Source organism: Myotis lucifugus, unplaced genomic scaffold (genome assembly GCF_000147115.1).
Source record: "Myotis lucifugus unplaced genomic scaffold, Myoluc2.0 scaffold_102, whole genome shotgun sequence".
Lineage (NCBI taxonomy): Eukaryota > Metazoa > Chordata > Mammalia > Chiroptera > Vespertilionidae > Myotis > Myotis lucifugus.
This window is the reverse complement of record NW_005871150.1, coordinates 2,266,738-2,279,895: the sequence shown is the minus strand read 5'-3', so window position 1 is coordinate 2,279,895 and position 13,158 is coordinate 2,266,738. Positions and strand designations below refer to the sequence as shown.

At 41.0% G+C, this 13,158-nt stretch overlaps 1 protein-coding gene across 6 annotated transcripts in view; it reads right to left on the bottom strand.

The window, feature by feature from the left end:
- FAT1 (FAT atypical cadherin 1) overlaps positions 1-13,158 on the bottom strand; it is a 118,583-nt gene that overhangs the window by 34,745 nt on the left and 70,680 nt on the right. For all 6 annotated transcript variants that reach the window (XM_023757161.1, XM_023757160.1, XM_014459073.2 and 3 more), the window contains exons 4-9: positions 11,011-11,072; positions 8,600-8,929; positions 8,055-8,265; positions 5,737-5,876; positions 3,287-3,562; positions 2,960-3,170 (exon numbers count right to left, since the gene is read on the bottom strand). In XM_023757161.1, the coding sequence (XP_023612929.1) occupies positions 2,960-3,170; positions 3,287-3,562; positions 5,737-5,876; positions 8,055-8,265; positions 8,600-8,929; positions 11,011-11,072 (1,230 nt within the window). The remainder of the gene's footprint in view (positions 1-2,959; positions 3,171-3,286; positions 3,563-5,736; positions 5,877-8,054; positions 8,266-8,599; positions 8,930-11,010; positions 11,073-13,158) is intronic.

Below are 13,158 nucleotides of genomic sequence, written 5' to 3'. Positions count from 1 at the left end.
TCGCTATTGGAGCCAGGCGATTATCTGGGCAAACTTGCACGCGTGTGCTCATTAGCTACGACTGTATTACACACGCACACCCCACAGGGCATCAGAGAGCTGCGCACAGGAATCCGTGTCTTCCCACAGGGACACGCTGTGGATGCTGACCGCCGGACAGTGCGGCAACCTCTCTAAACCTCAAGTGCAATGATAGGGAACCTAAGTTTGGGGAAGAAAATCAGTTCTGGTCAATAAGCATATTTACTGAGAGGCTCCTATTTCCAGGCGTTGCAATGGTTTTGAAGTTACAATGATCTACTTTCAAAAAATAAAGAGAACACCAAGCTGCCCAGAGTACGGGGCTGAGCATGTGTCTCCAAGCACGTAACTCAACTGCTACTGAACATACCCTTTAATTAATTCCTTTTCCCCTGAAGACTCCTCATCAGACACAACCTTTTGCTCAATAAATCGCTGCTAATTAAACATGCCGTGTGATGGCCTGAATTCATAACTAGTCTTCTGAACTTTATTAAATGTAATCTGACAGACATTAGAAACAGGTGATTAGGAATAAATGGTAAGTGAGCGGCCACAGGACCATTTTATAGTCCCTGCTGTTCGAACAGATTCACACACACACAATTCCACAGCATTTAAAGGGAGTCATTTCCTATAAAGTACTTGTTCAGCACTATTTTTATAATACCAAATCGAAAACAATATCTTTGCAAAAGTCCAAGGTCTGTGCCGGGATAGGCCCTGGGTGTTATGTATTCGCTGAGTGGAGATACAGTTCCATTCTTGGAATACCGAGTTACTAATTCCATCAGCCCTACAAGCATTTAAGGAATGTGTATGCCTTCAGTCGGGCACCAACAATCATATTTTAACCACCCAGTTGTTGAAAATTATGTGAAAGCTAAGGGAAAGTTTAACATTTTCTCCTACACAAGCCCAGCCAGTTTGTCTGCGGGAAAATTATTTCATTGAAGTGCTCGGGCATGCACATGTGGAATGCACTGCTTTTTTAACGGCGACATTTCTGAACCAGTGGGAAAACCTCCATCGTTAGGCAAGGCACTAACTACATGAAAACACATCTTACTGCTGCAACCATGGGCAGCAGACGAGGTCTTCCTTGTGAGTAATGGACTAAATTTGGTCGCTTTCAGTGAAATAAATGAAACTTCAAATATATTAAGAAATAAAAATAGTTTGACCACATAAACTACATCAACAAAGTGTTTGTTTTTTTAATTACTCTCCATTTGCTTGGCTTTTGGTGATATGAGTTAATAGCTAATTGACACCTCTTTGAATTCTGCCTATGATAGATGCAGTTTCTAAAAATGTAGCGGTATGGACTTACAGAAAAAAGGCAAGGTAAGTGGATGATCTCAATACTTTAAAGTCATTATAAAGGCAGAACAAGGAGAGAGACTTTGTACTAACAATGACACTAAGAAAGACAGAGAACTGAAAAGTGCCTTCTCCTATTGAATCACTTACTCTTATCATTTGGCATGAGCGGGGAAGTCCCGAAGCAAGGCCGTTTCTGACTGCACACATCAGATGCTCTAAAGCCGACTGACCCGTCTCAAGCAAGAACATGCCTGTGTGGACCAATGGCGACCCCCACACCTATCAAGTTCGAACATGAATGTGCCCATCATGGCACCTGCACATGAAATGAGCTTAATGAGACCCTGGGATGGATACATGGGTGGCTGAATAGCAGCATTCAACAGAGAACAAAAACACTGTGCTTGGCCACAGTGCTGCTCTGTGACGCTCCTCCTTGTAACCCCCGGCAAGACTCAGATCTCCTGCCTTATCCTCCCTGGCACTGCCCACACTTCCAGCTGCCCTCCCTGCCCTCGCTGCCTCTTGCCCAGCTCCGGCCCCTTCAGCTTTCCAACATCTCTGAGTCCAAATCCCACCCCCGGGGACCAACCACAACGAGCCATGAGTGACACACAACTGTGCGGGCTGCATGGGGTGACAGTGGCAGCAACAGTACACCCGGAAGGGGCAGGGGTGTGACCCTCTCTCTGTGAGATCTGAGTGGGTCATAATTGGAAGAGTCAGCACCCCACCACGAAATCCCTGCTCTGCCTAGGAGAAAACACTCACTACAAGTAAAGCACTGCATTAATAGGCCAGCATTTTCCTAAGAACGTTTCCTAGTTAAGAAGGAAAATGATTGTGTGGTGAAAAAAAGTTTAGAGCCCGGCCAGTATGGCTCAATGGTTGAGCGTCGACCTATGAACCAGGAGGTCGCAGTCAGATTCCTGGTCAGGGCACATGTCTGGGTTGTGGGCTCCATCCCCAGGAGGAGGAGTGCAGGAGGCAGCCACCGATCAATGATTCTCTCTCATCATTGATGTTTCTATCTCTCTCTCCCTCCCTCTGCCTTCCTCTCTGAAATCAATAAAGATATATTAAAAAAGTACAGCCCTAGCTGGTTTGGCTCAGTGGATGGAGCGTCGGCTTGCGGACTGAAGGGTCCCAGGTTCAATTCTAGTCAAGGGCACATGCCTGGGTTGCAGTCTCTATCCCCACTGGGGGTGTGCAGGAGGCAGCCAATCAATGATTGTCTCTCGTCACTGATGTTTTTATCTCTCCCTCTCCCTTCCTCTCTAAAATCAATAAAAAAAAATTTTTTAAAAATACAAGTTTAGAAATATTGAATTGGCCAAATCAAGTTTTCTTTGTGGTAGGACCTCTCAGCTTTGAATTATGCTAATATCGTGAGTCTCCAAGCACTTGACCCAAACTTGTTAGGACTCTATCCTAGCTTCCTAAAGAGCTAGAACTTAAATTGTTTTCTCTTTCTCCTAACATGTAAGCTCCATGTAAGCCATTTTTGCAGTGATACACAGAAATGTTTTAACCTCCAGAACCAATTTTAGAAAAGAAGAAACACTTTTTAACAAGTGCAAAGTTATGAACCTCTGGAGTGCTCCCCAAGTACCTGACTCGATGGAGTACACCACTTCGGCATTCCCCCCCTTGTCCTTGTCCAGCGCCGTGACCTGCAGCACCACCGAGCCCACAGCTGCGGATTCATACACCCGCCCTTCGTAGGAGGAACTCGTGAACCAGGGCGAGTGGTCATTCGTGTCACTGACATTCACCACGATCCTCGCAAAGTTGCGCTTCACAGGGACATCTTGATCTCGTACCTGAAAAAAATCAGCATTATCAATCAGTTGGAATTTTCCTGACTTAAAATCCCTCTCAAATGCATGAAACCCTTTAGGAACTGCAGGGTGGCTGGACAATGGGCAGAGAGCCGTACCATGACCGTGAGGACGTGCTGGTGAATGGCTTCGTGATCCAGTGTCTCCGAAGTGTAGAGAGAGCCAGTTGCAGGATCCAGACGAAACTTCTTGAGACTCAGCGGATCGATGCTACTCTGCAGGGTGTAGATGAGTTTGTTTTTCTCATCCTTATCCACAGCACTGATTTGCAAAATCTCTGTTTCTGGCGCTGTGTCCTCAGGAATAACGACTTCATACTTGGATGTAGAGAACTGAGGACGATGGTCATTTGTGTCTATGACTTTGATGAATACCTTTAATGACAGAACGAGTCACATAATAATATTCCTAAGTCTGACATTTTAATAAATAACCAGTGAATCAGATGCACATTTTTAAAAATTGATTTTTTTTAGAAAAAATGAAACGCAAACATGAGAAAAGTAACAAAAATAAAAATATCTTTAAATTTTTCATTGATATACTATTTCTATACATGAGTATGATAACGAGGACCTTTCCAAATTCTTGAGACTAACTTTGGAGAGAAAATGTAACACCTTTCACACATTTCCTTATGAAATGCAGCAGAGGTACTTCTAGATTCCTCAGATAACGATTACAGAGAATTTACTTCCCCAGGTTTACAGAAGACTAATTTCCTGGATCAGAGTTGAATCTGTACCTATCATGCTATTGAGTGAGGATAATACTAGACTGTCACAGGATCTAAATTTCTTGTTCCAATCTTTGAGACTCCCAATTCTTATCGACAGATTATTTTTATATTTATGAAAAAGTAACAAATGTGCTTTTAAATTCTTATCATTTTGTGATCGTAAAACCTATGTGTCAATAGTAAACACATTTACTTCCTAAAAGCAACTGAAGTACAATAAAAAGATAAACTCTCTTAAACATATCGGCATCGAATAAAAACCTTAGAGGAAAAAGGCTGATGTTAAAAAACTCAGTCCCCAGTAAAATCCTTTCACATGCCAGCAGGATTCATTTTCAGATTGCAAAGGCGTATGTGGATGAGGCACAGTGGAAATCACCACTGATTATAACAGCGATTTACAGTATGAGCAAGAAATCTAGGCTTCGTTGGTGCATCTGGAGAAAGGGGTGCGCTAGTCCCGATGGCACAGGAGGCCTGGGCCCGAGGAACGCACAGGTGAAGCTACTAACACACCGCCCCAGGTGTGTGAACCAGCGGCCTGTGAGAGAAGCAGGTACCAGCTCTCAGAGAACACCAAGTCCGTGATGGATCGTCACGTCAGACTTTATATGAATGCTAAATGCCGTCACCAAGTGCAGAAAGGTTTTATGTGACAGTTATGTAAATATTTAAAACTACAGAGGCCTCACTCTTCAATGTCAATGGTGATCCAGAAGGGATGGCTCTAACGGCAATTTCTACAGATTAAATCATTATGCACTTATTCCCACTATAAATTTAAGGATCATTCTTCTCATGGCGTGTTGGGCAGACATCGTGTTATCCTGCTCCAAGATCCATTAATCACAAGTGAGCGGGAGCCGCTGAAGGAAAACCAGCCATTTTCGATACGGCCATTCAGCCGAAACATTGGCTGGGCACTTACAGGTCAGCACTGAGCGTGTAAAACAAATGTGGCAATCCCACCCTCATGAAGCTTTCAACCTCCTGGGCCATGTCCTGTACATACAAAGTCCAATGAGGTTTCATACACGATCAAGTAAGCCTTTCAGAGAAGCTGTTCAGGAGGAAGTAAAGCTCTGCTTGCCTAGGTCTTGGGTTGGTAGATGAGTGCGTATTTATTTGGGTAGGAGTGAGATGCTAACGGGATTTTCAGAACGATGTTACCAGTTACTTTACACAGCCCTCGCCAAGGGAGCCAAGGCTTTAACCAGCTTCAATGAAAACGACTTGGACAACTCAACCTCACCAGGGACACATTTTTTTGTAATCCTCACCTGAGGATATTGTTTCCACTGTTTTTGTTTTTTTTAGAGAGGAGGGCGGAGGCGGGAGAGAGAGAAACAGCGATGTGAGAGAGACACACATCGACTGGTGGCCTCCCGTTCGCACCCTGACCGGGGCTGGGGATCAAGTCTGCAATGGATGTATGAGCCCTTGACCTGGAATCAAACCGGAGACCCTTTGGGCCGATGCTCTAACCATTGAACAACCGGCCAGGGCAACAGAGGTATATTTTACACTAATACAGTTGAAAAGGAGTAAAATATGAAACTATCTTGATAATATAACTATGTGTGGGTTTCTTAAGTCTTCTTTCGAAAATTTCAAAACTGGTTAATTATATGCAAAACCTAAATCGGGATTTGCAGTTAATTTTATTTCGGTAAATAAAAGTCCTGGGTATGCACGTGTGTTAACTACAGCAACATGGTAACTTCTGATCGGAGAACCTCGGGGGGGTGGGGGGGCAGAATGAACTGCTCATACCCTCCTCTGACAAGCACCCCCTCATCCTCCGCTAACCTGAGTCAGTATCGTGCTGGTTCCATCTGTCGCCTCGACTGTGAGGTTGTAGTCTGATTTCTGTTCCGCATCAAGAGGTTTGGCAACAATGATGGTGCCCGTGCCCTTGTCCACATCAAAGTGACTCTCATAGTTGCCACCTGGATTCAATTAGGACAAACAAGTAAGAACAGGTAACAGGATGAAAACCTGCCGACTATTTTGTGGCTTTTTAATTCTTAATGCCAGTAAAACAAAATTTCTGATATATAATCAATATTGGCCAAGGTGATTCCCAGCACTTTCATTTTGAGAACAAGGAAGGGCAAGGACAAAGACATCACTTTTAGAAACGCAGAGTGGAGACCTAACTGTCAAGGCAACAACTAAGCGAAAGGAAGCAAGAAAGCAACTCTGAAAAGAGGAAAACATTGCTAATATTGCCCATGAATGACTGCCAATTTGATTTTTCGGGGGTTCTAAATATCTCTTTAATTTATGTGGCAGTAGCTATATAAGATATTTGGTAACCAAGGTTGGCCATTTAAAAGTTTAATTATAAAAAACAACAACTGTAACACTTCGGGCATATTGCCCTAATAAAATACCTATTAAAAAAAATGTTGACTTGGAAAAAAATAGCGATAGTTATCAAGAGTTAGCCATGACTCATATGAAGTATGTGAAATTTTTTCCATTGATGTCAAAGAGAATGAAGCAAACGTTTCTGTGCTACTTACATTATCCAAATACAATGGCAATTATATATTCTTGACAAACTCTTTTCAAAACCATTGAACTTGAGATACTTACATCAATGAAATGGAATGAAAATGTCTTAACATCACAATGAAGCAAAATAGCGCGCGCGCACACACACACACACACACACACACACACACACACACACACACAGCAAAGTCTTCAGTTAAAACGAAGGATCTAGGGATGGATGAGAAGTTGGTATGTTTGCAATTAAAATGGATGACCGCGTGCACACTATGAAAAGAAAACGCAATGAAAGGGAGGCCCTGAAAATAAAAGTTCTAAAAAAAAATGATGCTTTTATTGCAGATCTCATAATCTGAGACAAATTATGTGATCTCAGCAGATACCTTCTGCTGTACAGTTCAGGTCACAAGTCATCTGAAAGATGTAAAACACTTCTCTAGCCAGAGTGTCTCCTGGCACAGCCAAAAAGAAGCAAGCAAGCATGGAAGAAAGCAGAGAACAAGGCAGAGCCGTCAATCAGACCGGTTCCAAAGGCAGGCGGGGTTACACGGTGATGTTAGAGGCTGCCCAGGAGCAGCCTGCTCATCTGGAAACGGGATAGGAATTAACAGACAGCAAACGAACTGTTCTGATTGCAGTGGACTATGAACACAATCTCATTTCTTTTCTTTAAAACTAACCTGTAATGGTTTCATAGGTGTTGATGGCATCCACAATTTCATACATTGACCAACATGATAAACAGAGCCTAACTATCTAGTGTGCAAGTTCAAGGGGAAAAGCCGTACACAGTGCACCTGTGTCCCTCAGCTGATGGCCAACCAGCTCGACTTGCTGAAACAGCATCTGGGGCTATCGTGGCTGAGAGGTGGACGAGGGAAAAGGGACATGAAGTCCCAATCGTAATGCGTGCTTCTGATCTTAAGTATCCTTGTCATTAAAATAGTGTGAAGAAATCATAAAAACATGTCAAAGTCTAATGTGGACTTTTGAAAAGTATGTTGGAATAGATTATTAGATTCTATAACTACGCTGAATTAAATGACCAAAAAAAAACTGGCTTAGGCATGTAATTTAATCTAGTGAATCTTGCTTCCTACTGAAAATGAGGTAAATAAAACTTTAAAAGTCACGGTTGCCACTATCGTTTTTAAGTTATAAAATTAAAAATTTTAAGCTTATTCTCTATAAAATACTGATGTGTGACAACCACACATAGTTATTTTAAACATTTAAATCATATCCACTGAAAATGGTAATCTGCCATATGCTATGTTTCAAGAGGGAAAAATTAAAAAGCTATATTTTTGGATCAGAAACTGTACTTTTGGACCAAAATGCTTAGATTTCTCTATAAGTCCTTGATGTACTTTTAAAAACCTTATTTTTCATATTGAGATGGTACACATAGAGCACCTATTTTAAACAAGTTTAATATATGTTGGGTACAGAGACAAACTTTGCAATCAAGATACTGCAATTTAAAACAAATTGGTCTTATTCCCAATTTTACATTTCTGAGACATGCACAAAAATCAGAAGAGCATAAACAGGTTCTCCACGGTATAACCTAGACAAGGACGATGACAACTATGAGGAACGCTTACCAATGATGTCAAACCAAAGAGGGGTGCCAGGCGGCTCAACACCTATCACTCCGATCATGTGAGCAACGGGGTCGCTTTCCATGACAGTAAAGGTGAAAAACGATTCTTCAAAGGAAATTGGCTCCGGGGACGGTTTGGGTTTGGAGATCCATTCAATATGGAGGCGAGTGGTTGACCACTTCTGGGGGCGACCGTTGTCCACTGCCTTGATCTATATGAGCAGAGGGGATCAAAACAGCAAACTATTAGAAGCAGCATCCCATCACTGAAGCACGGATTGGGTTGGTCTTAGACTGAGCCAATTTCAAACATTTAATATCTGTCTTTGCATATTCCACGTGTTTAATGCTTGATCAGAAAGCATCCTCTTCACGCCACACTCAACAAATCATAACTGGAGTGACAACTGCAAAGAGGAAAACAAACCCATACTTCCCACTGTCATACTGAGGCCATTTATAAAATAAAGTTATAAGAGAACGAGACCAAAGACGAGATTAGTAATAAATGTTTATAAGACATTCAAAGACTCGATGTTCACTCACTGAAAGAATATCGTATTCTCCAGCTCCAGAAAACTTCTTGGATGACACCAGTCCGGTTTTGGGCTCAATAAAAAATTTCCCGTGCTCATTGCCCTCTTCGATGCTGTAGGAGATTTCTGCGTTGGGACCTTCGTCTTTGTCGGCAGCAATCACCCGGTAGATGGGATCGCGCTTGGCGTTCCGGTCTCGGTCCGGCTTTTCTCGCTCTGGGAGTCTGATCTTGTAGAACTTTTGCAGGAACTGAGGTTTGTTGTCATTTTCATCAAGGATTTTCACAATCACTCTTGCAACAGTTGATCTGGGGGGACTACCATTGTCTGTCACGGTAACCTATTTTTTAAAGGTGAGAGATCAACAACGTTTTTAAAAGACACTAAAGAAAAGTGGATGCTTTCTTCCCAATGAGAATCAGCATCTGCGGAAACCTCTCCAGTGCACACAGCTCTGACCACAAACCACCTCCTCTCGTTCCAGCAACAGCCCTGTGAGGAGGCAGGACAAGCTCTCCCCTTTTCAGACAGAAACTCAGGGAGGGGCGAGGGCTAAGAAATAACTGGCTGTGAGCCCTAACCGCTCCTGACCAGGCCATCTCCCTTCCTCACACTGCCATTTTTTAAAATTGGTTGTAGAGAGCAAGAGAGGGAGAGAGAAAGACTCATCAATTTGTTGTTCCACTTATTTATGCATTCACTGGTTGATTCCTGTATGTGCCCTGGCTGGGGATCGAACCTGCAAACTTGGTGTTAACAGGACGATGCTCTAACCAACTGAGCTACCAGGCCAGGGCCCTCACATAACTGTTACCATACTGTGAATGTCACCAAAATGCTAAGCTATCAAACTTATTATTTTTAAGCCAAGGAAGAGATACATGAAGATTTTGCTTTAAGTATCTAAAGAGTCCTCTTAAACTATATAGATACTGCATATACTTAAAAATAAAATCTCCACACAGTCCATTAAAAAAACTATCATTTTTAAGCTTCATCAATAAAATAAGCTAAGTCATCAATTTAAAATATGTGCTAAGCAGCACGCCTTTTAATACTAGTAATCATCATTTTATTTTGTTTGGCTCTTGCACAGAAGTTTTTCATGTTTAGTAGGGTGAACCATAAACATTTAAATTTAATACCAATTTATGAAATAAAAATTTCAGTAAAAGAAATTTAAAATACTTTTATTTTAAGTAAATTATTCATGTCATCAGTGTAGGAATAAAAATCAGGATTCTTGGTGATGCACTGGTATACGCTTCTAGATGCAAAAGAAACAATCTCACCCTTTAATCAAATGTCCATTTTTACTTCAGTGTGTAGATTAAAAGTAATGACCTTAGCAACAGTTATTCTCCCCTCACACATCTTCCAAAATTACTGAAATACTAAAAACTAAAGTGGATTGAAGTTTCCCAGGGAACTATTTTCCGTTTGAAGCTTGATAGGTGTAAATCCTGTTATTTACAAACTGTGAATGGATCCTGATGGTACTTGTCAAGTACACGATCTACCTTCCCAAATTCTCAAAATAGAACAAAATAAAAATTACCATTGCAATTTTAATGTCTTACACCATTTCCCTGTGACCAGTTGATATTTGGGAAAAAAAGAAAAATACAATCAAGAACGATGCTTTATAGTATTCATCACCAAATTGTTTCTAAGCCTAGATTCAATAACAAATAGCCAGTAACACAGTTTTGTTGCTGTTGTTGTTTTATAAATACTTTTATTGACTTTTAGAGGAAAAGGAAGGGAGAGGAATAGAGAGAAACATCGATGAGAGAAAGAGAAACATCATCGATCGGTTGCCTCCCACACACCTCCTACTGGAGATCGAACCCACAAACCCAGGCATGTGCCCTGACAGGGAATGGAACCCAGGATCCCTTGGTGCAGGAGACGATGCTCTAACAACTGAGCCACACCGGCCAGGGCAAAAAGGCATAAACTTTATATAATTCAGTTTAAAATGGAAAACAAACAAACAAAAACCTGGAAACAAGCTAACTACAGTTTAAAAGGTTGAATTCGATCTATTTACATAAGTACATCTCAAAAGCATAATACTGAAGAAAAAGATGTAGAAGACATACAAAAAACCACTTATGCAAATGAAACTTAAATTCAAATCACTGTTTTCAGTTTTGCTTACTCTCTGTGTGTGCCTGAATAAGTACAAAAATTAGAATGGGACTTAGGACAGTGGTCTTGCATCCTGGGGACACAAAGGAACATAAAGGAGGCATAAGATATATGCACAATGTTTTATATTCCTTTTTATTAATGACAGTAAGCTAATATAACAAAATATTAACACCTATGAATACTAGTAAATGAGAACAAGAATGTTCTTTCCCATGATATTTATGAGTATATTTTCAAAATAACTGAAAATAAAGAAATGCTTACTTCTAATATGTGCTCATCTTGCTGCTCTCGATCTAGTTTCCTCGATGTAGTTGTGATGAGACCTATAAAAAGATAACAGTTCATTAGTCCTCACAACAATAAACCGTAACCTCACATAACCACACTCTGTATGTAAGTCTGAGCAAACCTCTTAACTTATTCTCAAGGGGAAAAAATGATTAATAAAGAACAGTTAATTATGTTATTTTCATTTAATAATTCTTAAACTCAATAGGTATATTACAGAAGTATTAAGAAAGTGAAAAACTCAAATCAGTTACATTTTTTGGTTTAGTAGTTTCAATCTGCATTGTCAAAGAAGGTATTTAGAACACGAGATGAAATTATGCAGGATTTCAACCTCATCCATATCTCCTTCAACTGCTGCAGGGCCCATCTTTCTCTCTCTCTCTCTCTCTGTCTCTCCCTCTCTCAAAATCAATATTAAAAAAACACATATCCTCAGGTGAGGATTTACAAACAGAGAATTGACAGAAGCAATTGCTGTAACTAGTGAAAACGGCCATTGGAACTGGTTTGGCTCAGTGGATAGAGTGTTGGCTTGCGAACTGAAGGATCCCGGGTTCGATTCCAGTCAAGGGCATGTGCTCGGGTTGCGGGCTTGATCCCCAGTAGTAAGTGTGCAGGAGGCAGCCGATCAATGATTCTCTTTCATCATTAATGTTTCTCTCTCCCTCTCCCTGCCTCTCTGAAATCAATACATATAAAAGGGCCACTGGAAAATATAATGTATATGACTATGCTTCATTACCTTTGCATCATCTACTCTCAAAAATGAAGATTATAAAAGAAATGTGATTTTCCAGGTAATGCTGCTCAAATAACAATCATTTCATTTCCAACAAAAGAAGAAAATTAAGACCCCCTTATTTCTTTGATTTTTCTACCAAACTACAATACTGAATTTATATCTCTCTCCTGAACTATGACAACTATCTGGTAAACTGTGAACATATGGAACCAAGACCATTAAAACTGATTAAATTTATTCTTGTACTTCACAAAACGTACAGACAACACTGCCCAGCCACTGAAACACCCTCCCCAGCCTGCGTTGATGATGGACAGGTGGTGCTGAGCAGCTCCAACATTCGCTCTGAAGGTCAGGTACAGCCTCATATGTCAAGACAACAGCTAGGGCCAACCTTCCCCCTGCCCAGCTTTCTGTGGTTCTTCGGCACGGAAATACTTCAAATAATTCATATTTAAGAGCAGACTTTATCCCTCTTTTGGATCTTCTAATATCCTATTTTCACAAAACTACCAATTAAAGGCTATTCAAAATGTTTCTCTACATTTGTAAATGAGGGGCTTGTGTTTTCATGTAATTTGAAGTATTTCTTTTTCTGAACTAGTCACTAAGAATATAAATCCACATTGTCTTCCCCATACTTCAATGAAGCAATGCTCTCTTTTGAATAAGAACAACAAAAGACTGTTTTGTAAGTTACACTCTGAGGTTTTCCCTAATTTGAGGAAAATGCTTCTCAAAGCTTCATGGTGTGAAAATGTTGCTTTGGCACAAGTTTAATGTCCATTCCTGCACAACCTTTTCAAGTTCAGTTCACTTTTTTCCCCATCAAAAGTTTACCACCCCTTCTGACTGTGGTTTAAGTAGTTCAAAAATGACAGGAAGTCACCGGGACGAGTCCCATCCAACTGTCCCAAAGCGTCCATCAAAGAGTCATCGCCAATGGGCACTTCACAAGGGCAACAGCTTGCTTTGACCACCTGGGTTCGGCTGTAGAATTCATTCTGCCTTTCACACCTATTTGCACCTCTGGGACCCTGCTAATCCGCCCTCACCACTGTGATAAACACTCACTTCAAAAATGAACCCAGCCTGTACCTTTTCTATACACCTCACACATGTTATTAACCGTGAAGGTATTAAATAGTCTAAAAAGGGTATCCATTTCTTTCATTTTAAACATCTGTGCTCATCTGTAATGTTTGTTACTAAATCCCAGGGAGACATGTGCTTAATAGAAACAGCACAATATTTCCAAACTGCAGAGAAACCCAATGCTCAGGTGTCTGAGCCAAGAAGTTAAAGTGTTTCAAGGTCACCGGTAAGTCATTATCAGAGCCAGGCTTAGAGTTTAGCCTTCCTGAGGCCCAGATGAG